The sequence below is a fragment of the Carassius gibelio genome, chromosome B15, assembly GCF_023724105.1.
Source record: "Carassius gibelio isolate Cgi1373 ecotype wild population from Czech Republic chromosome B15, carGib1.2-hapl.c, whole genome shotgun sequence".
NCBI lineage: Eukaryota > Metazoa > Chordata > Actinopteri > Cypriniformes > Cyprinidae > Carassius > Carassius gibelio.
Genome location: NC_068410.1, coordinates 1,268,284 through 1,290,494, shown reverse-complemented (window position 1 = coordinate 1,290,494; position 22,211 = coordinate 1,268,284). Strand labels below are relative to the sequence as shown.

Sequence of the window (22,211 nt, the reverse complement as noted above, 5' to 3'; positions counted from 1 at the left end):
TCATCTGAACAACTTTAAAGATGATTTTCTCAATATTTAGATTTTTTTGCTCCCTCAGATTCAGGATTTTCTAATAGTTGCATCTCAGACAAATATTGTCCTCCGAACAAACCACACATCACTGGAGAGATCATTTATTCAGCTTCAGAAGGTGCATAAATGTCAATTTCAGAAAAGTGACCCTTATGGCTGGTTTTGTGCTCGTTTGATCTCGGACCCTGTAAACGGGGTGATGTTCGCGGTAATCCCGGAGCGGCGCGTCACGACGCATTTGGATGATTTCTGGAGCGGAGCTGATGCGCTCTTCAGACTCCATCCATCCGCGGGGATTAACGTCTGCACCGGGACGCGACGATAAACGCACGCCTGCAACAAGTCACCACGGATCCCGAGTGAAGCCTTTCAGCACGCGCTCACCGGAGAGCAGCTCTGCCTCTTAAAGACCACCGGAGCACTCGCGCGCTGAGGCCTGCACGGACTCCTCAAAGCAAACCTGAAATATGGCGTGCAATTAAACAGATATTAAAATAAAAATGGATATTAAACAAATACCAATAAAATAAGGCAAAGAAAAAAAAACGAATAAGCAAAAGCAGAAACGAATGAATTAAACAGACTACAAATCAAGTCACCGTTCATTTAGCAGTTTAGATTGTGTAATGATGAAATATAAAAGACATAATAAAAATGGACAATTTAGCTATATTTAACCTTATTTGATTAATGAAAATTTACATGCATAATTATTATATGTTTATTATAATGTGTTAATTTTATAATTTGCACTAATGACAGGCGCCAGTTCAGTATATATATATATATATCTTATAGAAATACCTTATTTGTCAATAAAGAAACAAAAAGAGGTAACACTTTAAAATAAAGTTAATTAGTTAACATGAATTAAGTGAACAATATTCAGAATGTATTATCATCTAACTTTCAATTATTTTTAACATTTACTAATGCTTTATTAAAATCAAAAGTTGTTTGTAAATATTAGTTAAGGCACTGTGTATTAATATGGACTCACAATGAAAGTCTGTATTTCCATCAGCTAACAACAAAGATGAATAAATACTGTAAAAAGTGTATTGTTCGTTGTTGGCTCATGTTAGTTAATACATTAACCTTATTGTAAAGTGTTACCAAAAAAGTAAGTGGTTACACTTTATTTGAAGATGTCCTTGTGTAATTATACAATTATTAATTAGCCCGGTACACCAAATACAAACAGAAAACCGTGCTATTGATACGCAGAAATGGACTCAGGCGTGTGTATGACACGCATCAATCTTTATTCGGCCTAAATCGAAACAAACTCGTGCCATGACACGCACCTTCATGAGACCGGGTGTTTGTGCGGAATAGCATATGTTTGGTGACGTTTAGACCCGTGATTCGCATGGAAACCGTAAAGACGTTTGGTTTCTCTGGTGCCACCCGCTTTCAGACGGGTCACCGGAGCCATGCGTCACGCAGACGCGTCGCGTCTCATCCGTTCCCGATCCTTCATCCTCTCTCTCTCTCTCTCTCTCTCTCTCTCTCTCTCTCTCTCATCAATCTCTCTCTCTCATTAGCTCAATCTGCATTCAGCAGTGATCGGTCACCGGGAGACGCGCGCCTCGCTTTAATGGCCCGACCATCGGATGCGATTACTGTCAGCCAAACCAAACCAACCCAAGCACAATTCAATTAGTCCCCCCCGCTTTTCATTTCTTTATTTATTTCGTGCTCGGAAAATGCCTTTTTTGTGATGGCAAAGCAAAATATGAGTGTTTTAAAACTCTGGATAAATGAATGGAGCCTCTCTCGGACAGTAAGTGCACTGGTTAGTGTAACTATCGATCACCAGCGCGCGAGCCAGAATCCATGCGCGCTTTACAAAATGAAAAGCACTGAGCTGTCAATCACAGCTCTCAGCTGTCAATCACAGCGTCCCTCTCAGACCCCCGCCTGTTATTTACACAAGCGCCATGAATGAGAAAGAGCCTCGTTACTGTTTCCGTTAATCGCCAATGAATTTAAAGGTGCTGGTCCGGTCGGGTCGGGATTAGAGCCCATTTTCAAGACAAACACTCGGATTTGAAAGTCAGATGCGAGCGCGAGGCTTTGAAGAGATTAGCGGGTGTGTGTGCGCTGCTCATCACGGGTGAAGCAGGTTCAGTTCTCCACAAACTCCCCCTGACACCGAGCAGATGACTCCTGATCCAGAACACATTCCCCTCTGCACACACACACACACACACACACACGCACACACACACACACACACACACACACACACACACACACAGCTCCAGATCCACACCCGGATCCCGCGCTTCTGTTGCGTTGAGTTACAATCATCCGCACACACGCATTTATTATTAATGTTCCCTCTACGTTATAACATAAAAGAGACAATAAATAATTAGCAGTTTGTTCTGTCCAGACACATGATGACTAAAGTAAAGGTTCTTTCCTGGCTTCGATGGTTCCACTGAGAACTTTATGCAGTGCACACAAGGGTCCTTTTTTATTTTATTTTTTACAATTATTTAACAATAATTACATTATCATCGAAAACAAATCACACGCCCCAAAAACCACGGAGAGTGACTGAGTTTTATTATTTTATGGTTCATTATTAAGTAATCTAAATTATTGTGTGCGCCAGTTGAGTGTGTGTTTCTGCTGGAGTGTGTGTGTGTGTGTGTGTATGTTGTGTGTGTGTTTCTGCTGGAGTGTGTGTTGTGTTTCTACTGGAGTGTGTGTTGTGTGTGTGTTTCTAATGGAGTGTGTGTTGTGTGTGTGTGTGTGTGTGTGTGTGTGTTTCTACTGGAGTGTGTGTGTATGTTTCTGCTGGAGTGTGTGTTGTGTGTGTGTGTGTGTGTGTGTGTCTGTGTCTTGAGTGTGTGTTTCTGCTGGAGTGTGTGTTTCTACTGGAGTGTGTGTGTATGTTTCTGCTGGAGTGTGTGTTGTGTGTGTGTGTGTGTGTGTTTGTGTCTTGAGTGTGTGTTTCTGCTTGAGTGTCTGTGTGTGGGTGTTGTGTTTCTGCTGGAGTGTGTGTGTGTGTGTGTGTTTCTGCTGGAGTGTCTGTGTGTGTGTGTGTGTGTTGTGTTTCTGCTGGAGTGTGTGTGTGTGTGTTTCTGCTGAAGTGTGTGTGTGTGTGTGTGTGTGTGTTGTGTTTCTGCTGGAGTGTCTGTGTGTGTGTGTTTCTGCTGGAGGGTGTGTGTGTGTGTGTGTGTGTGTGTTTCTGCTGGAGTGTGTGTAGTGTGTGTGTTTTTGCTGGGGCGTGTGTGTGTGTGTGTGTTGTGTGTGTATTTCTGCTGGAGTGTGTGTGTGTGTGTGTTTCTGCTGGAGTGTGTGTGTGTGTGTTGTGTGTGTGTTTCTACTGGAGTGTGTGTGTGTTTCTGCTGGAGTGTGTGTGTGTTGTGTGTGCGTTTCTGCTGGACTGTGTGTGTGTTGTGTATCTGCTGGAGTGTGTGTTTCTGCTGGGGTGTGTTTAGTGTGTGTGTTTCTGCTGTAGTGTGTGTGTGTGTGTGTGTGTGTGTGTTTCTGCTGGAGTGTGTGTTGTGTGTGTGTTTCTGCTGGACTGTGTGTGTGTTGTGTATCTGCTGGACTGTGTGTGTGTTTCTGCTGGGGTGTGTTTAGTGTGTGTGTTTCTGCTGTAGTGTGTGTGTGTGTGTGTGGCAGCAGCTGGAGAGGCTGTAATGGACAGAAGCGTTAATCAGATCAGGGCTCCGGGGCCCCGCGCGCTCAGAGCTCGACACAACCGGCGCTGCGCGGGACCTGTGCAAACTTAATCAAATTACACTCTCCTCTAAACTAATTAGCCTGCAATCTGCCACGCGAGCTGTCCCAGAGCAAGCTTTGAATTAGGCAGAATGGATTTTTCCCCTAGTCTTTCAGAAAGAGACAGAAGACATACGAGAAGCTGCTTGCTCTTTTAGGCTCTTTTATTCCCTCTTTCACGATCATCCGAGAGAACGACTGCAGCGCGTCACGGAGAGCGTCTCTGTTTCCAGTGCTGTCTCTGGACATGTGTGAGGCACAGATGTTCTTGTTGAAATATCACGGGGAATGATGGGAACAGTAGCGTTCTGTTACAGCAGCAGGTAACACACACCTGATATTATATCCGCCCTCAAACACTGATGCACTCCTCTGCGCATATGTGCTCAGACATTACGCAACAACTGTCCTAATATTGCTTTCAGAAAACAGAGTTTGCATGATACAAATATCATGGGGCGATGCAATCAGACAGAATAAAAGGCGTAAAACAATGCATGAACGCATCCGCGCGCGCGCTAGAACATCGCAACACAGCGATGCAATAAACAAGACAACATCCCGCGAACCAGAACGAATCGGTAAAGATGTGTTCAATCCGAGGTTTTGAACAGTGAACAGTGAAACAGACTGGAACTAGCAAAAAATAAAATAAAATAAAAATTTGGTTCATAATATTAACAGCTCTCTGTCTCTATATACGCCTATATTATCTAACAAAAATGTTGCTGATGTTTCCATTAAGTTATGAAAACATTATTTCTGATTGTTCAAAACATCCTGTTTAAAAAAACAACAACAAAAAACGTTTAAATAACCAAGAAAAAAATGTAACTTTCCCATGATGTTTGCTAAATGATACAATGTTACATTTGAATGTTCTCTGAACGTTCTGAAACTAGTAGCAACATTTAAAAAACATTCAACTGAAATCTTTCAGAAACAGAACATTCTGTGAACGATGCATTAATGATGTTTTTGTGCTAACGTTTAGAGAATGTTATTAAAGAGCGGATAACTCTGAGAGAATGTTGTGTTAATGTTACAGGAAGAACGTTTGTTCTCTGTTCCCTGATAGAGACAGAAGTGTGCTCTCTCTCTCTCTCTCTCTCTCTCTCTCGGTCTGTCTCTCAGGGTAATTTCTCATCTCTCAGATGCAGAGCTACAGGACTGTAAATGGTAAATCAATAATTCTCTATGTTCCTGCAGGTTTGTCCGCTGGGACTCGAGGAGAAGAGAGAGACGAGAGAGAAGAGAGAGCAGCAGCCGTTAAAAGACATGGACACACACGTTAATGGACGAGAGACGTTCACGGCTGTGTGTGTGTGTGTGTGTGTGCCAGATCAGTGCAGACTCTGATAGAGGATCATCGTTACACACACACACACACACACACAGGCATTACCATGAGTGTGTGTGAGACAGAGTAATGAAAGCTGTCTCTCTCTCTCTCTCTCTCGGTTTCTAATTGAATTGGACTCTTTTAGAGGCTGGAGGAGGTTTTCTTCAGTAACATGAGATCTGCTGCAGCAGCATCTTCTCAAACACACTCATTATTATTCTCAAATAGACTTCACAAACACCAGACTTCCACAAAATCGTTCAACATAGTTTTTCCTCTTCTTAATAAATGCTTTGTTTCTCTTCAGTGTATCTCAAGCATTGATCAAATGCACACTTTATTTAGCGGTGTCTGTTACAGTGTGATCATATGTTTAATTACTGTGTAATATTAATAAACTGCATGTGTTTACTGTATGGTTATGGTTAGGATGAGTGTTTGGTTTAGAGTTCGTTGCATGTAATTGTGAATTATTCAGTGTTATTTCTATAGTGTGTATAAAGCTTACATGTATTTTTGGTCTTGAGTCAGTTCACCTTTACTTTTACAAAGCTTTACACAGTTCAAACTGTTTAAATGCTGCTTTGTAAATTGTAAAGCAGCTTTCAAAGACAACAGCATTATTACTCAGATCAAATCAGTTCATGTTTTATTTTCAGATCATATTAAATCAAACTTAACAAACCCTGAACAACCTGCAGTTCCTCAAGAGACTCCAGTGACCGACTCTGATTTGAGACGCATTTGCTTTCAGATTGCTGAGAATGAGAGTTTGTAATCACTGAAAGGTCTGACCCAAATTGTGCCAACTTTAAATTGTGTATGTGTGTGTGTGTGTGTGTGTTGTGGGAGGTCCGGCGGGCAGCAGGGCTCTGTTTTACGATGCTAATTTCATCCCCACAGGAAGTGAGAGAATCCCTACATGTGTAAAGAAGGATGCAGAGAAAAGAAGGAATGTGTGTGATGCATTCCTCCCCCTGCATCACTCTCTCTCACACACACACACACACACACACACATTCCCGAACACACGTTTATTGGTGTTCGACTACAACCCACAGAGAACACAACATTCCTCAACTAAACCTGTTACACAGCGCACGGTCAAAGAACAGCCATTTGACTTTCTCAACTTTATTTAGCTTTGAGTACAAATAAAAAAAGTTTCACACTGAAGCACCCGAGGATCCTCACGGTTCAGGACTCTTCTCTTTATAACAAACGGTAGTGTTTCATAGCATATAGCAAATACAGGTGGTTTATTAATATTAAATGCATAATTACACCCAATAAAGTGTAATCAAGTATATTTCTATAATGTTTAGAATAGTTTTTCATTGTGAGTTCTTGATACCCATATAGTGAAGCAATGTTAACAACTCAAATCTTATTGTAAAGTGTTATTGTTTTTCTTTGGAATAAAGCTGATGAATCACTTACAATAAGCACAGAAACAGAAATCATCTCCATATTAACAATTGAATCTAAAACTCAGAAATATGTGTGTTTTAAAGTCCTATAATAGACTGATGAAGGCGTCCTGCTGGAGGAAACCAAGCACATTAGTGATCACATGACTTTCTCTCATACACTATAACATACACATCTATATGTCTGTAGATGTGACAAACGCTCTGGAAGTGGGACGGAGATCTGCATTATTACAAACATCATAAAGCCGCTGTGATTCATGTGTGTTATTAATGTTAGGAGTATGTCTGCATACCTCATTTTTATGTTTCTGTCAATAATCTGCTGTGTGTGTGTGAGCGACGCATTACTGCACTGAAGCTCCTGTCTGTGTGTCTCAGTGATGTCGGTGGGTGTGTGTCACGTCCTCGGGGGGCAGCGGCGGGCGGATGTCCAGTTTTTGGGCCGTGCTGTCTTCACCCACCACCTCCAGACGCAGAGCTGGAGCTCCATCCTTCTCTTGTCCTCCGTCGACGGTCAGACGCAGAGTACAGCCCTTCGGAAGCAGCTCCTGTTCATACACAGCGGCCAGCTGATTGACCACCCGCCGCTCCACCTGCACACACACACACACACACACACAGAGACACACACACACACAGAGACACACTCACACACTCACACACACACACAGAGACAGACACACACACACACACAGAGACACACACACACACAGAGACACACACACACGCAGAGACACACTCACACACTCACACACACACACACACACACACACAGAGACACACTCACACACACACACACACACAGACACACACACACACACACACACACACACAGAGACACACTCACACACACAGAGACACACACACACACACACACACACACACACAGAGACACACTCACACACTCACACACACACACACACACACACACACACACACACACACACACACACAGAGACACACACACAGACACACACACACAATAATTAGAACAAATGAAAATGTTTGTGTATCTGAAAGTTCACTGATTTTATCTCCTGCACTTTGAGAGTCAACATGCAGAGCTGCAGTCATGTTCTGATTGACTTGTATCTGAACTTCAAAGGAGACTCTAGCCTCTTTTTGTTTGTGAGATCGCGTCTCAGACTAAATTACACTCACACTAGGGTTTGAGCAAGACAAACTCATTACAATATCATAATAATAATAATAACTCTAATAACCATATTGTTCAAAAGTGGCACTGTTGCACTGATTGAATGTAAACAGGTTCGGTTTGTTCAGCGTCACAATGTAACACAAGCAGCATCACATCATCATCCAAGTGAAACAAAGAAACAAATGTAGGGCGGGGCTTGGTTCTGTGCAGCGGTTCGTGATTGGATGATGAGATGTGGGCGTGGCAGATATCATTCTAATATGCTGATTCAGTAATCATTTCTGATGATCAGTGAAGCTCAGCTGATTGTCCTGACTGCTGGTATTGATCAGTGATTATCAGGTATTGATCAGCACCTCGTGTTTAATGGAGCGTGCGCCGTAGTGCAGGTTATATCCTCCGGCAGCAGCTCCAGCACGTGATGTTGTGCCTCTGCTTGGCCTGAAACAATACATCACACCAGAATCACTCTTAGTAAATCTCATATTATTATCAATTAAAACTTTATATTATTTTTTATCATAATTCTAAACTTATTTTATATATATATATATATATATATATATATATATATATATATATATATACATAATTAAATATATAATTATAATAAAGAAAAACTGAAATATCACATGGTCCTAAGCATTAAGACCCTTTGCTGTGACACTCATATATTTAACTCAGGTGCTGTCCATTTCTTCTGATCGTCCTTGAGATGGTTCTACTCCTTCATTTGAGTCCAGATGTGTTTGATTATACTGATTGGACTTGATTAGGAAAGCCACACACCTGTCTATATAAGAGCTTACAGCTCACAGTGCATGTCAGAGCAAATGAGTCAAAGGAACTGCCTGAAGAGCTCAGAGACAGAATTGTGGCAAGGACCTCAGCCCTGGACCTTACAACAACACAATGACCCTAAACACACAGCTAAAATAATGAAGGAGTGGCTTCACAACAACTCTGTGACTGTTGATGAATGGCCCAGCCAGAGCCCTGACCTAAACCCAATTGAGCATCTCTGGAGAGACCTGAAAATGGCTGTCCACCAACATCTACTGTCCAACCTGACAGAACTGGAGAGGATCTGCAAGGAGGAATGGCAGAGGATCCCCAAATCCAGGTGTGAAAAACTTGTTGCATCTTTCCCAAAAAGACTCATGCCTGTATTAGATCAAAAGGGTGCTTCTACTAAATACTGAGCAAAGGGGCTGAATACTTAGGACCATGTGATATTTCAGTTTTTCTTTTTTAATAAATGTGCAAAAATGTCAACAATTCTGTGTTTTTCTGTCAATATGGGGTGCTGTGTGTACATTAATGAGGAAAAAATTAACTTAAATGATTTTAGCAAATACCTGCAATATAACAAAGAGTGAAAAATTTAAGGGGGTCTGAATACTTTCCGTACGCACACACACACATATATAAAAATATATTAAGATTACTAAAATACAATAACATTAAAATACAAAATTATATATATATTTTTAAATAATATTATAATCTATTTATAGTCATTTTAATCATAATAAATGATAATACATAATATATTTAGAATAATATTATAAAAATAAATACTATTGATATCAAATAACATGTTGTTTAACATCACAGCTTGTCATTTTCCTCACTGTAACACATCAGACCGTATAGATTTTTATGTCGGTATAAACATATTTCAAACAACACGCGCGCACACACACACACACACTGATGTATGACTGAAGGTCTTGAACAAGCGTGTTTGTCCCTGCAGGCAGACACCTGACAGATATGAAGTTTTATACGTATTTAAATATTTATGAATAGACCACATGTTAACTTCACTAATATGATTACAGTCGTCAGAGCAGCAGGCTGCTATCGATCCCGGTGTGTGTGTGTGTGTGTCCTCACCTTCTTGGCCCAGTAGTGGAGCTCTCTGCTGACCAGCTGAATGAGTTCAGAGTGACAGAATGGCAGGAAGTACACGATCTCATTAATCCTCCCCAGAAACTCGGAAATGAGCCTGTAAGCACCAATCAGATCATCAGCTTCACACCAGCAACCAATCACTGAGCTCCGCTGAGAAACACAGGAGGACGGAGGATTACCTTCAGGATGGGCCGGATCACCTGCTCTTTGAAAGTGTTGGAGATGGTGATCTTCTCGCTCTTCTGAACATCGTCTGCAGGAACAGAAGCAGGACATAAACTCAAGACTTCCTTCTAAACATGAAGTTACACGTCGGGTGTCGTTGCTCACCCAGATTCTCTGCCTGACGCCGGCGGCTCTGCTCCTGAGCTTCCTGTCTCAGCTGGAATGCATGCTGGGCAATCTCATCACTAGCTGCATTAGACGTCATGATGAAGATGGCATCTTTACACTCGATCATCTTCCCCTTCCCATCAGTCAGTCGACCCTGAATCTCATCTGGAAACGGTCCAGAAACAATATTATATATAATATAACATTATTAAATAATCAGAATCAGAATTATCACACAACTGTCTATGTAAAGTTGAATATATATCTATATTATGATACTAAATCAGACTGTTTTCACGAACGACTCTGAGTTTGTTAATGATGTGAACCTGCACCTCATCAAAGAGCTGTAACATGATGGTCAGCACGTCTGGATGAGCTTTGTCCACCTCGTCAAACAGAACCACGGCGTTTGAACATTGTTTGAGCTGTTTGGTCAGCTGACCTCCGTCTTCATGACCCACGTATCCTGGAGGAGAACCGATGAACTTCGCCACCTGAGAGACAGGAGAGAAAGACCGAATACAGACATGAGACACAAAGAAGATGAGAACTGAGCAGATCTGACCTCTGAGGAGATCAAAACACACACACACACACAACCACACACCGGTCATCCAGCCCAGCTGAGTGACAGTGACAGTCCTCTATCAATACAATAAGAGTGTGTGATTGAATTGAGCGTGTGTTTAGGCTCAGTCTAAGGTCACTGTGTAACAGCGAGACTAAACGGCTTATGAAGGAGAATCACAGAAGAGCATCTCTGTTCAGAAACAGACTTCTAGATACACAAGCTCAGCTTCACACAACAATACTGTATGCTATTCATAACACAACATGCATATTATGAATTCGCAGGTACTCCACAGCAGATATTAGTGTAAATCAGGTTCTCTCAAATGTATTATTTAAATAAAAAAAAAACATAAAAAAATATCAAAATAAAGCTCTTACTAAAAACTAATTAAACCATGAAAATGTGAAATCAACATAATTTCAAAATAAAGATAAAAAAATGTAATCATAAAAATGTCAAAGTAAATAATAATCAAATAAAACTATCAAAATAAAACACTTACAAAAATGAATTACTTCAAACAATATACATACATATTTTAATAAAAACAACACAAATAAAAACATTTATTAATCATAAAATGCTAAATAAAAATGAATACATTTAAAAAAACAAAAACACTGTGCAAAAAATGAGTTAAATAAAAAAATGTCAAATTTTCGCATTTTTAAAATAAAACTAATAAAATACATTAAATCGTTCAAATATCAAATTAAGATAAATAATATTTAAAAATAATAATTTAAATAAAAACAATAATTTAAATGAAACAAAATGATGATGCATATTCTGACCACTGATAACATTAATAATATTATTAATAATTTTTTTTAACTTCTAATCTATGATGGGACGTCTAGTGAACATTTGTAAATATCTTTGACTGTAAACAAATTTTGTCTCTGACAAACAATTGGGAATCCCTGTTGTAAACATCCCCCTTCTACTGTCTTCTAACTCTCTTTTAGATCAACTGATGTCATGTTACTGAGCAACTCAGCTAAACAATCTGAATAGTAACACATCTCATTTAACGGCAGACACCATCAGCTCCTTGAGGTCTGAGGTTTGCTTCATACACATTCAGTATAGACATTGTGTTTTACACTTGCATTTCTTTTCAAATATCCTTCAAAACCAGTTACTGAGACACTTTGACTGCATTCTGTGCTAAAATGTGTGTGTGTGTGTGTGTGTGTGTGTGTGTGTCTTACCTCATGTATCTCCTAAAATTTAGACATGTCCATCCGGATGAAACCCTGTATAAAAGAGCAACAGAACCTTGCAATTTGCATTTCATGAGATCCCAATAATTTCAGAAGGCGGCTTATTTACTGACTGACCTTCTTAATATCTTTATGCATGTATCTTGCCACTTGCTTGGCCAGCTCAGTTTTACCTGCAAAAACAAGTCAGACATTTTTAATCTTCTAGGCAATTCATTTAATCAAACAACAAAACCAGAAATGCTAGAAATATCACAGCGGTCATGTGACACCCAGGTTTTGTTGAAGATGCGAGCGGTTTTGACTCATTATGACGTGAAGTCTCTCTGTGAGACAAGATGACTATTTCCAGTCAGGGAGAGAGATCACTTCATGCCGTGTGTTTATTTTGCTGGCGTCTCGTGGCACGTGTGTCCGTCATCTCTCCCTCCCTTCATTCTTCTCTCAGGGTAATGTAGTCTGTGAGAGTAAATATCGCTCTTATGAATTTTAATAAACGCATATATGGTAAGTGGTGGGACTTGTTGAATATTGATGGCGAGTGATCAAATGTGCCGCAGGCGATAAGAGACACGTCTCTTCATCAATCAGAGCACAAAAACAAACACTCATGACTCCAGAATATCTCTGTGAGCCCCTGTGTGTTTATGCTTATGCTCAAAACTTGAGTGTATTTCATTTAAACAGAGACAGCGGAACTAAAGAGGGTAACAGTTCATAACAAATAGATTTCATATTTTCCACAGCTTAATAATCACAGTACATTATAGTTGTTTTGCATGTCATTTTAAAATGTATTGAATTAAATATGAAATATTTTGCACAAATTTCCAGAAAATAAATCTTAACACCAAATAATGCCAGGTGCAAAAATGTTGTGTGTTTATGTTGACATATTAGAGTTAAAGGTTTTTGTAGAGGGGATTTTAGAAATCTGTTTTCATCACTCCGTAAATCAGAAAATTCCATCAATAAAGAGAAAGATTTTTTTTCCCGCTATTTATTTTGCAATAAAATGTTGAATAAATCTGTGTGAATTATATATGAACAAACCCCTCAGTAAAAACCTTCAGAATATAGAGAGGAATAAACCTCTTAGTTTTAGTGAATGTAAGTTCTGCTGAAGTTGAGAAAAAACTCATAACATTTAAATATATGTATTTTTACCATGTTTTTAGGTAAAAAAATGATGTATAAATCAATGTGAATGATATATTAACAAACCCCTCAGTAAAAACCTTCAGAATATAGAGAGGAATAAACTTCTAAGTTTTAGTGAATGTAAGTTCTGCTGAAGTTGAGAAAAAACTCATTTTGTGAAACTGGCGTTTAAAGAGATATATATTGTAATTGAAATGTACAGATGCAAATAGATAAAGTGTAATAATAAAAACCATGTGAATGAAAAATGAACAATCCCCTCAGTAAAAACCTTCAGAATATAGATAAAAATAAAACTCTAAGTTTTGGTGAATGTAAGTTCTATTGAAGTGGAGAAACAAACTCAGAACCTTTAAATATATGTATTTTTACCATATTTTTTGGTAAAAAATGATTTATAAATGCATGTAAATGATATATTAACAAACTCTTCAGTAAAAACCTTCAGAATATAGAGAGGAATAAACATCTAAGTTTTAGTGAATGTAAGTTCTGCTGAAGTTGAGAAAAAACTCATCTTGTGAAACTGGCGTTTAAATAGATATATATATTGTAATTGAAATTTAGAGATGCAAATAGATAAAGTGCAATAATAAAAACCATGTGAATGAAATATGAACTATCCTCACCTTCAGAATATAGATAGAAATAAAACTCTAAGTTTTGGTGAATGTAAGTTCCGCTGAAGTGGAGAAAAAACTCATTTAGTGAAACTGGCGTTTAAAGAGAAATCTACAGATGCAAATAGATAAAGTGCAATAATAAAAACCATGTGAATGATATATGAACAAACCCTTCTATAAAAACCTTCAGAATATAGAGAGGAATAAAACTCTAAGTTTCGGTGTGTGTAAAAGCTGCTGAAGTCTAAAAACAAATTCAAAAGAAAACGTATAAATATGCATTGTTATTGAAATCCACAGATGCAAATACAGTAGATTAAGTGCAATAAAATAAACACTTAAATGTTGGATGTAGGATGTTTTTTTTCCCCACTAGTCTAGTAGTGTTTTGCATAAAAAAAATATATAAAATGAACACAGAAATAAAGAAGTGGAGTGATGTGCAGTAAATAATCATACGGTGTGACTGCAGGAAGTAGATCGTGCCAGAGGCCTGTCTGACTCCACAGCATCACGTCTGATGACACACAAATGACAAATCTGGTTTATAAACGCGTCTAAGAATATCATATTAGACTGTAAATCACTTCAGATCGGAGAATTTGACAAAACTCCTGTGTGACTGCTTGAAGAGAAACACGCTTGTGCATCTGGTTGAACAACAAAACAAACCGAGATTTGCATTTACACATGCTTTTTGTTCTCTCCAAAGAGAGGCTTAATATTGTTGGGAAAAGAAAGAAGTTACCGATTCCAGATGAGCCCAGGAAGAGGAAGACGAGGGGATGCTCTTCATCATACCAGCCGTTCTCCTTCCTCCTAATGGCTGCAGAGGAAAACACAATAATTAACTCTAGACAGACAGACAGACGGTAATGAGAGGAGGACAGACAGACCGGACGAAAGCAAACGCTTTTAAAAAAGACAAAGACCGAGGGAAGACAGAATGACGGAGAGAGAGACAGACGAGAGTGAGACAGGGCCTCTCTGCACCATTAGACACACACTAATTTCATTACGCTGCTGCAACGCTGGAGCAACTAAATCAGGTTAGAATAGATCCAGCAGAGACTCGGTATGATAACACACGCTCACCATGGCAACCGCTGCATGAGTGTGTGTGTGTGTGTGTGTGTGATCATCAGACATCATTACAGAAGATATGTTTGTGTTATCTGTGTTGAGCTGCGTACAAACAATCATTCTGTTGTCTTTAAACGTAACAGCATCACACACACGTTTACTCAGCTCTCTAAATGGGTTCATTCAACAGACATCTATTGTTTTTATATACAGCTAGTCAAAACAAAACAAAACAACAACTGTTTACTTCTAGTAGACTGTACAAACTGATGACTTGTAAGTTGAGACTTATGGAGACGATGATCTGGTCTTTATGTGAGTTTTGGTCTAGATGCATTTTATTCATTAATTTTGTTTTATTTATTAATTTTTCACCCTGTTTTTTAATGGACTGCTTACTTTCTGACTGATTAGAAAAATGAGTGCACAAAAAGAGAAGTACAGTTATATTGAAGTATTTCTATCAAGACCACCTCCTGTCAATCCTAGATCATTCACAGTGTGTGTTTGTCTCTAAACAAATACAACACACATACACACACACAAACACACAAACACACGCAGCATCCCGTCACGCTTAGTACACACACTGTCCTTCTGGAGAGGGAACATTTCAAAGGCATCAGGACACACACACACACACACACACACACACACACACTGTCCTTGAGAGTGAACCAGTGATCAACTCATTTCTAATCCCTGTTTATTAGTGAGATTCAACCACACACACACACACACACACACACAGTTACACAAACACACTTGGCTGCAAGAAATCTGTACATAATCATTTATCAGATAAAATGATTCCTGGAGAAACTAGAAAACATGACGGACAGTCAGAAAGAGGTAGAAACAAACAGAATCAGATTCCAAAAACATGTTTTCATCAACATTTGTGTATATTTGTAATATTTATGCAGAAAGACACTAGAGCTGGTGTTTTATAGTGAATACAGTCACTCAAACTCCTTCAGACAGCACTATATTTATTATATGACACCAGTTCCAGTGTAAAAAACTCACACACACTCACACACACACACACAATACACGTGTGCGGTGATGTATGTGTAGCGTGATGTGCTCTGTGTCTCAGGACGGAGGACAGTAATGACATTAGTGAAAATAATCACCACCAATAACCTTTAGCCCTGAGAGCATAACCCAGAATCAATCCACAGCTTCCCCTGTGTGTGTGAGTGTGTGTGTGAGAGTGTGTGTGTCGTTTCACATTAGTCTGGAACTTAATAACAGTTTGACTGTGTTTGAGTATGAAATAATTTTTTTTTTTTACAATTCATGAATAATAAAATCATCAACAGTTTAATGTATGACAACTAGGGATGGGCGATATGGACTAAACCTCATATCACAATATGAATAACTGCAATTTATGATAACGGTCCGTAATTATCACAATATATTTATTTTACATTTATCTGGGTAAATTACGGAATAATTAAGGTTTGTTAATGTTTTTAAAAATTCATCTTTGCATTATTGGAATCAATAAATTTTTTAACAATATATTCATATAGAAAAGTTATTTTAAGTTGTAATAATATTTCCTAATATTATAGTTTTTATTTGTATTTTTGGTGAGCACATAAGTCTTCTTTCAGAAACATTACAATTTTTCTAAATATTTGGTTTGGGTTATGAAAATTAAAGTTTATTATCGTAAAAAAGATTTACATAAAAAATATATAATAAACATGAACTGAAATTAAATTTATAAAAAAATATTTTCTGAATAGCTACAAAGGAAACATTACTCAGTGTAAAACAATCAAACAAAAACAAAACTTTACAAAAAAAAAAAAAGTAAATAAATTCATACATTATAAAATGTATTAAATACAAAAACAACAAAAATTAAAGTCAAAACAGAAAATAACGAATTCAAAATATTAATAAGAACTCAGTATATCAATGCTAAAATATAACTGGTTCGAGATGATCGAGTGCGGAAGAGCAGCTTCATTGCATCAGATGATTAAAATATATTCAGCTGGCATATATGCAGAAGTGTGTGTGACGTGTGTGTGTTTAATAGCAGCTGAAGCGGCGCACACGCGTGTGTCTGTGACTCGGACGATGTATTCACTATATCAGCTCTCACAGATCAATAACCCTGGTTTTATCACAGTGCTGATGGGATCCAATTGCTTTCGGGACAATTTGCCACAGCAATAACTGTCCATTTATCAAATCAGAGGCAGAGATTGGGCTCGGTGAAGCGTCACTATTTCCTCTGCTGTCTCTCTCTATCTATCGAGGACGGCGTCTCACTATTGATGGACACGCAGAACAAAGATCTGCGAAGGGCATGCAAAAACACTCAGAAGCTGATCAGAAACAGGTGAAGACCTCACACAGACTCACAGTCATCTCTACAGAGCAGAATATCAACCTGGAGCATCCTGGCATCATGAGCAGAGCATCACTCACAAAATATAAAATACCCCTTTAAATAAAGGCATGCAAAAATTTTACTTATATACACATTAATATATTATATATATATATAGTTTTTTTTACCATGTTTAGAAATCATATATAACACCAGTAAATAATAATAATAATAATAATAATAAAATAAAAACACAAACCTGCTAGAATATGAAAATAAAATACCTACCATCTACCAGTGTTTGAGAATAAATAATAATATTTTTTATTATTAATTTTCTTTGTAAGTTGCATTTTATTATTACATTCAGATTTTTTTTTAAACAGTATTAAATGAAACTAATTTAAAATGAAATGCTTTGAAACACTCAATTAATATTGCTTTATTGCAGTATCAATACCTGCCCCTTATGTGGACACACACACACACACACACACTTCTGTAAAAGCTCATTGATCGATAAACAAACACCCTTCAGTGTGTGTGTGTGTGTGTGTGTGTTCAGTATTTGTTAGAGGCGTATGTTATTGTGTTTTAACTCATATCTGTCTCTCTGTCTGTCCTGGGACACATAGAGGACACACACACACACACACACACAAGAAAAATCAAAGAAAAGAAATGAAGTATGAGGAGGACAACAAACGTGAGGACTGGAGAGAGTCAACCGATCTGCTGGAAACAGAACGACAGGAAGAGACGGAGACGCCGGCAGGAAGAAGCAGTAATCGAGTTATGAAGCTGAAGTGAACTCTGGAGCAGCTGCGTAACACACACACACACACACACTCAATCACATAGAGAGACAGAGACACACACATGCACACATGTACAGACACACACAGTCATATAGACAAAGACTCACACACACACACACACACACACACACACACTCAGAGACACACACACACACACACACACAAACACTCACTCAGACACACACACACACACACACACTCAAGACACACACACACACAAACTTTCACTCAGAGACACACACACACACACACACTCAAGACACACACACAAAAACTTTCACTCAGAGACACACATACACACACACACACATACACACTCAAGACACATACACACACACTCAGAGACACACACACAAACACTCACTCAGACACAGACACACACACACTCAGAGACACACACACAAACTTTCACTCAGACACACACACACACACACACACACACAAATCTGCATTAATGAATTATCTGCACCCACAAACACAGAATAAATCAAAGGAAGACACTCAGAGAAGTAACTTTCTGAACTGATCAGTCCAAACAGAGCTTTTACTAGACTAATGCAATTAAGCAGAACTGAGCAGACAGACACTCATGCCTGGAGCTGAGAGGACCATCATGCACTGGGGCTCGTGTGTGTGTGTGTGTGTGTGTGTGTGTGTACCTGATGCTACTGTATTGATGGCTCCTTCCTGTCCAATGATGTGCTCCTTCCGTCTGCGCTCCAGAGGAAACTTCCTCCTCTCCTCCGCCTCGCGCTTCCGCTACGCCTCCACAAACTACACACACACACACACACACACACACACACACACACGCACACACGCACACGCACACACAAACACACACACACACACACACACAATACAATACAATACAGTGTGTGAGTGTAAGTGTGTGAAATAATGTTTCAGTAACATAGAACACAATCTGGCACAACTACCTTTAATTCAGCTTCTTAATTACAACTCAGTTAATCATGAAGATCTGGAGTAACGACAAGTAATGCATGCACTTGACCGATGCTTTCATCTAAAGCAGGGTTACATTTGATCAGTTCCTGCTTTACTTGGGAATCAAACCCATGATCTACTGTTGGAGCTACTATGCTAATATAAACAACTGATCAAATAAATGATAAAGATAATAAATAAACAAAAAAATAAATACATTTAGTTCCTGGACACTTAACGTCTGATTTTATTTCTTTACTAAATTAACATTTATATTTCTGTATTTATAATTTTATTATCACCAGATTATAATATGATATATTATAAAGTCCAGCAGACTTCATTATAAGTGTCTTCTCTTCCCATAATATATCTGCATATTTTCGGTTTGTAATGAGACAAGTCAAATTTATTTATATATTGCTTTTCATAACACATTGTTTCAGTGCAGCTTTACAAATAATTATATTAATATTTATATCTTAATATCTTCATGCCTTATAGTCGTATTTAGCAGATTAGAGCCTGCTGATAATATAGTTTACATTTTGAGACTGTGTGAGAGTGTGTGTGTGTGTGTGTGTGTGTGTGTGAGACAGTGTGTGTGTGTGTGTGTGTGTGTGTGTGTGTGTGTGTGTGTGTGTGTGTGAGACAGTGTGTGTATATGTGATGCCTGAAGCCTGTAACAGTGATACGGGATCATGATGGTTTCTCCTTCAGCTCATTATCCCTCCGACAGGATTACTGTGGATTACAGCCTTAATTCAGTGTAAATACACACAAATCAGCAGATCACACACACACTATCACCCCTCACACCTCCTCCAAGCAATCTCTCCTACACTTTTACCAGCACTCACACACATCATCAACACTTCTCTCCTCACAGGCTCCTTCTCCCCTGAATTCAAGCAGGCTCGAGTAACCCCACTGCTCAAAAAACCTACATTAAACACTTCTCTAACAGATAGCTACAGACCTGTCTCTATCCTTCCATTCATAGCGAAAACCCTCCAAAGAGCTGTTTTCAACCAGATATCATTGTTTCTTTCACAGAACAACAAACTGGACACTAATCAGTCAGGTTTCAGGAGCGGCCATTCAACAGAGACTGTGCTACTGACAGCCACGGAAGCCCTGCGGATCGCTGATTTAAAATCATCAGTTCTTATTCTGCTGAATCTATCATCACACTGTCAATCATCAGGTAATTCTGTCTGCCCTCTCATCACTGGGCATCACATGGATTCCACTTTGCTGGTTTGGTCTTTCAGGGTGTCTTGGGCAGGGGAGGCATCCAAAACACATCAACTTGTCACTGGGGTTCCTCAGGGATCAGTTCTAGGACCCCTCCGCTTCTCCATTTACACGACATCACTGGGTCCCATCATTCAGGCACATGGATTCTCCTACCATTTCTGTGCTGATGACACACAGCTCTATCTTTCATCTCAACCAGATGATCCAACGGTAGCCGCATGGATCTCAGGCTGCCCTTGGTCAGAAACTTCGGTCAGATATCTTGGTGTAACCTTTGATGACCAGCTGACCTTCAGAAACCACATTGTGCAAAGACTCCTCGATCTCGCAGGTTTGCATTGCACAACATCAGAAAGATCAGGCCCTTTCTAACAGAGCATGCTTCACAACTTATTGTCCAGGCCCTTGTCATTTCTAGGCTGGACTACTGCAATGCTCTTCTGGCTGGACTTCCATCAATCACAATCAAACCACTACAAATGATTCAGAATATAGCGGCACGACTGGTCTTCAACGAACCCATGTTACACCTCTCTTTATCTCCTTGCACTGGCTTCCAGTTGCAAGTTCAAGTTCAAGACATTAAAGCTCGCATACAGAACAGCCACAGGCACAGCACCCGTCTCACTATTACGAATCTACATCCCCCCCAGACGTCTGAGATCTGCTAGTGAGCGACGCCTCGTGGCATCATCACAGAGAAGCTCAAAATCACTTTCCAGAACATTCTCCTTCACCATTCCCGGCTGGTGGAGTGATCTTCCAGAATGCTGAAAACTCATCTCTTTCGAAACTACATGGCTTCATCATTAAAAAACAACAGCACAAATCCCTCTCTCTTTATTTATTTCTTCTTTTTCTAGCTTGTACTTATTTGAACAATGTTTAAAATTGGTAATAGAAGCACTCCCTGTGTCTGTTTGCCTCTTCGAGAAGAATCGCTATATGTATCCCCCAATTGTAAGTCGCTTCGGATAAAAGCATCTGTAAAATCACTAAATGTAAAGTAAATGTGAACTGATGAGATCTGTTAACAGATTCCACAGGACTTTACCATAGTAATATATGTTAAACTTAAACTTTTTAAGGGTTTAACTAAAACTAACCATTAAAAAGTTATGTTCTGGGCCTCTTTCAGCAGCGTGGCCATCTCTCCCTCTTTGGCGTACGTCAGCGGTGTGTGTCCCAGGTCGTTCTTCTGTAAAGGGTTGGCACCTGCACACAGCGAGAGGTCAGAGGTCAGAGGTTAACGCTAGGGTGCGGGGTCAAGCGGTTGCTCTCGGTCGGGGGTCTGTGTGGACAGTGTTGTGTGAATGATACTCGGCCGGCTGCATCCGGACGTCAGAGTGTGTGTTGTGTCCTGCAGTGATGATGTCACACTGTGCTTGTGTTTGACAATTACAACTGCAGCGTGTGTCAGCCGTGATGCTTAGCACTGCCTTTAACTGCCCCACACACACACACACACACACACACACACACCAATGCAGCAAAAACATGATGACATCTGAACTGAATAAAAACGTTTCCTTAACTGGATTCATCAGTAAACGAACATTCAATATATTTCATATTTAAGAAATAACATTAACTTTTTCTGAATGCTTTTATGAATTCAAAAGGTGTTTTTTTTAATAACTCGTTCTTGTGTTTGAGGTATAAACTACAGTGAAACCTCACATCACTGTCACGATCTCAGCCAAACAGAAATAAAAACATCATCTCACATTAAATTAGACACGGGACAAACACTTCCTTCCCCGCTCGTAAAATACAGTTTATCCACAAACACAGAATCAATATCCGTACACAGGAGCTGCCGAGTCCCCGGGCATTCTGGGTAATCGCCCGGATTATTGATAAAACCTTAAACGTGTCTGTCTAACAAATCTCAATCGATAGCGGACAAACAGAAACAGGAAAACTAATAAAGAAATACAAGAGGAGCTCGTCTCTCCTCCGCTGTGAGTCTCTCGTAGCCACATAATAAATAGCATCATTTAGTCCTCTAATATCACACAGTGTTCCCGACGGGCTCACGGCTGCAGGGTCTCACACACACACACACACACACACTCGCTGCAGCTGGAGGAGGTGTTTGACCCCCAGGGGTCAGAGTTCAGAGCCCTCACACCTCCAGGAAAGCAGTGATAGATGGAGACACACACATGAGGGAAATAAAGCTGATCACCTGC

General features: G+C 39.3%; 1 protein-coding gene across 1 annotated transcript in view; it reads right to left on the bottom strand.

Moving 5' to 3' along the window:
- Positions 1-4,991: 4,991 nt before the first annotated feature.
- Positions 4,992-22,211, bottom strand: part of clpb (caseinolytic mitochondrial matrix peptidase chaperone subunit B) — a 33,047-nt gene continuing 15,827 nt past the window's right edge. Inside the window, 12 exon segments of the mRNA XM_052577051.1 lie at positions 4,992-7,145; positions 8,068-8,119; positions 8,121-8,152; positions 9,611-9,722; positions 9,788-9,881; positions 9,959-10,115; positions 10,297-10,458; positions 11,753-11,797; positions 11,882-11,937; positions 14,297-14,374; positions 18,468-18,567; positions 21,146-21,262. Of these exon segments, the coding sequence (XP_052433011.1) occupies positions 6,927-7,145; positions 8,068-8,119; positions 8,121-8,152; positions 9,611-9,722; positions 9,788-9,881; positions 9,959-10,115; positions 10,297-10,458; positions 11,753-11,797; positions 11,882-11,937; positions 14,297-14,374; positions 18,468-18,567; positions 21,146-21,262 (1,224 nt within the window). The 3' untranslated portion in view covers positions 4,992-6,926.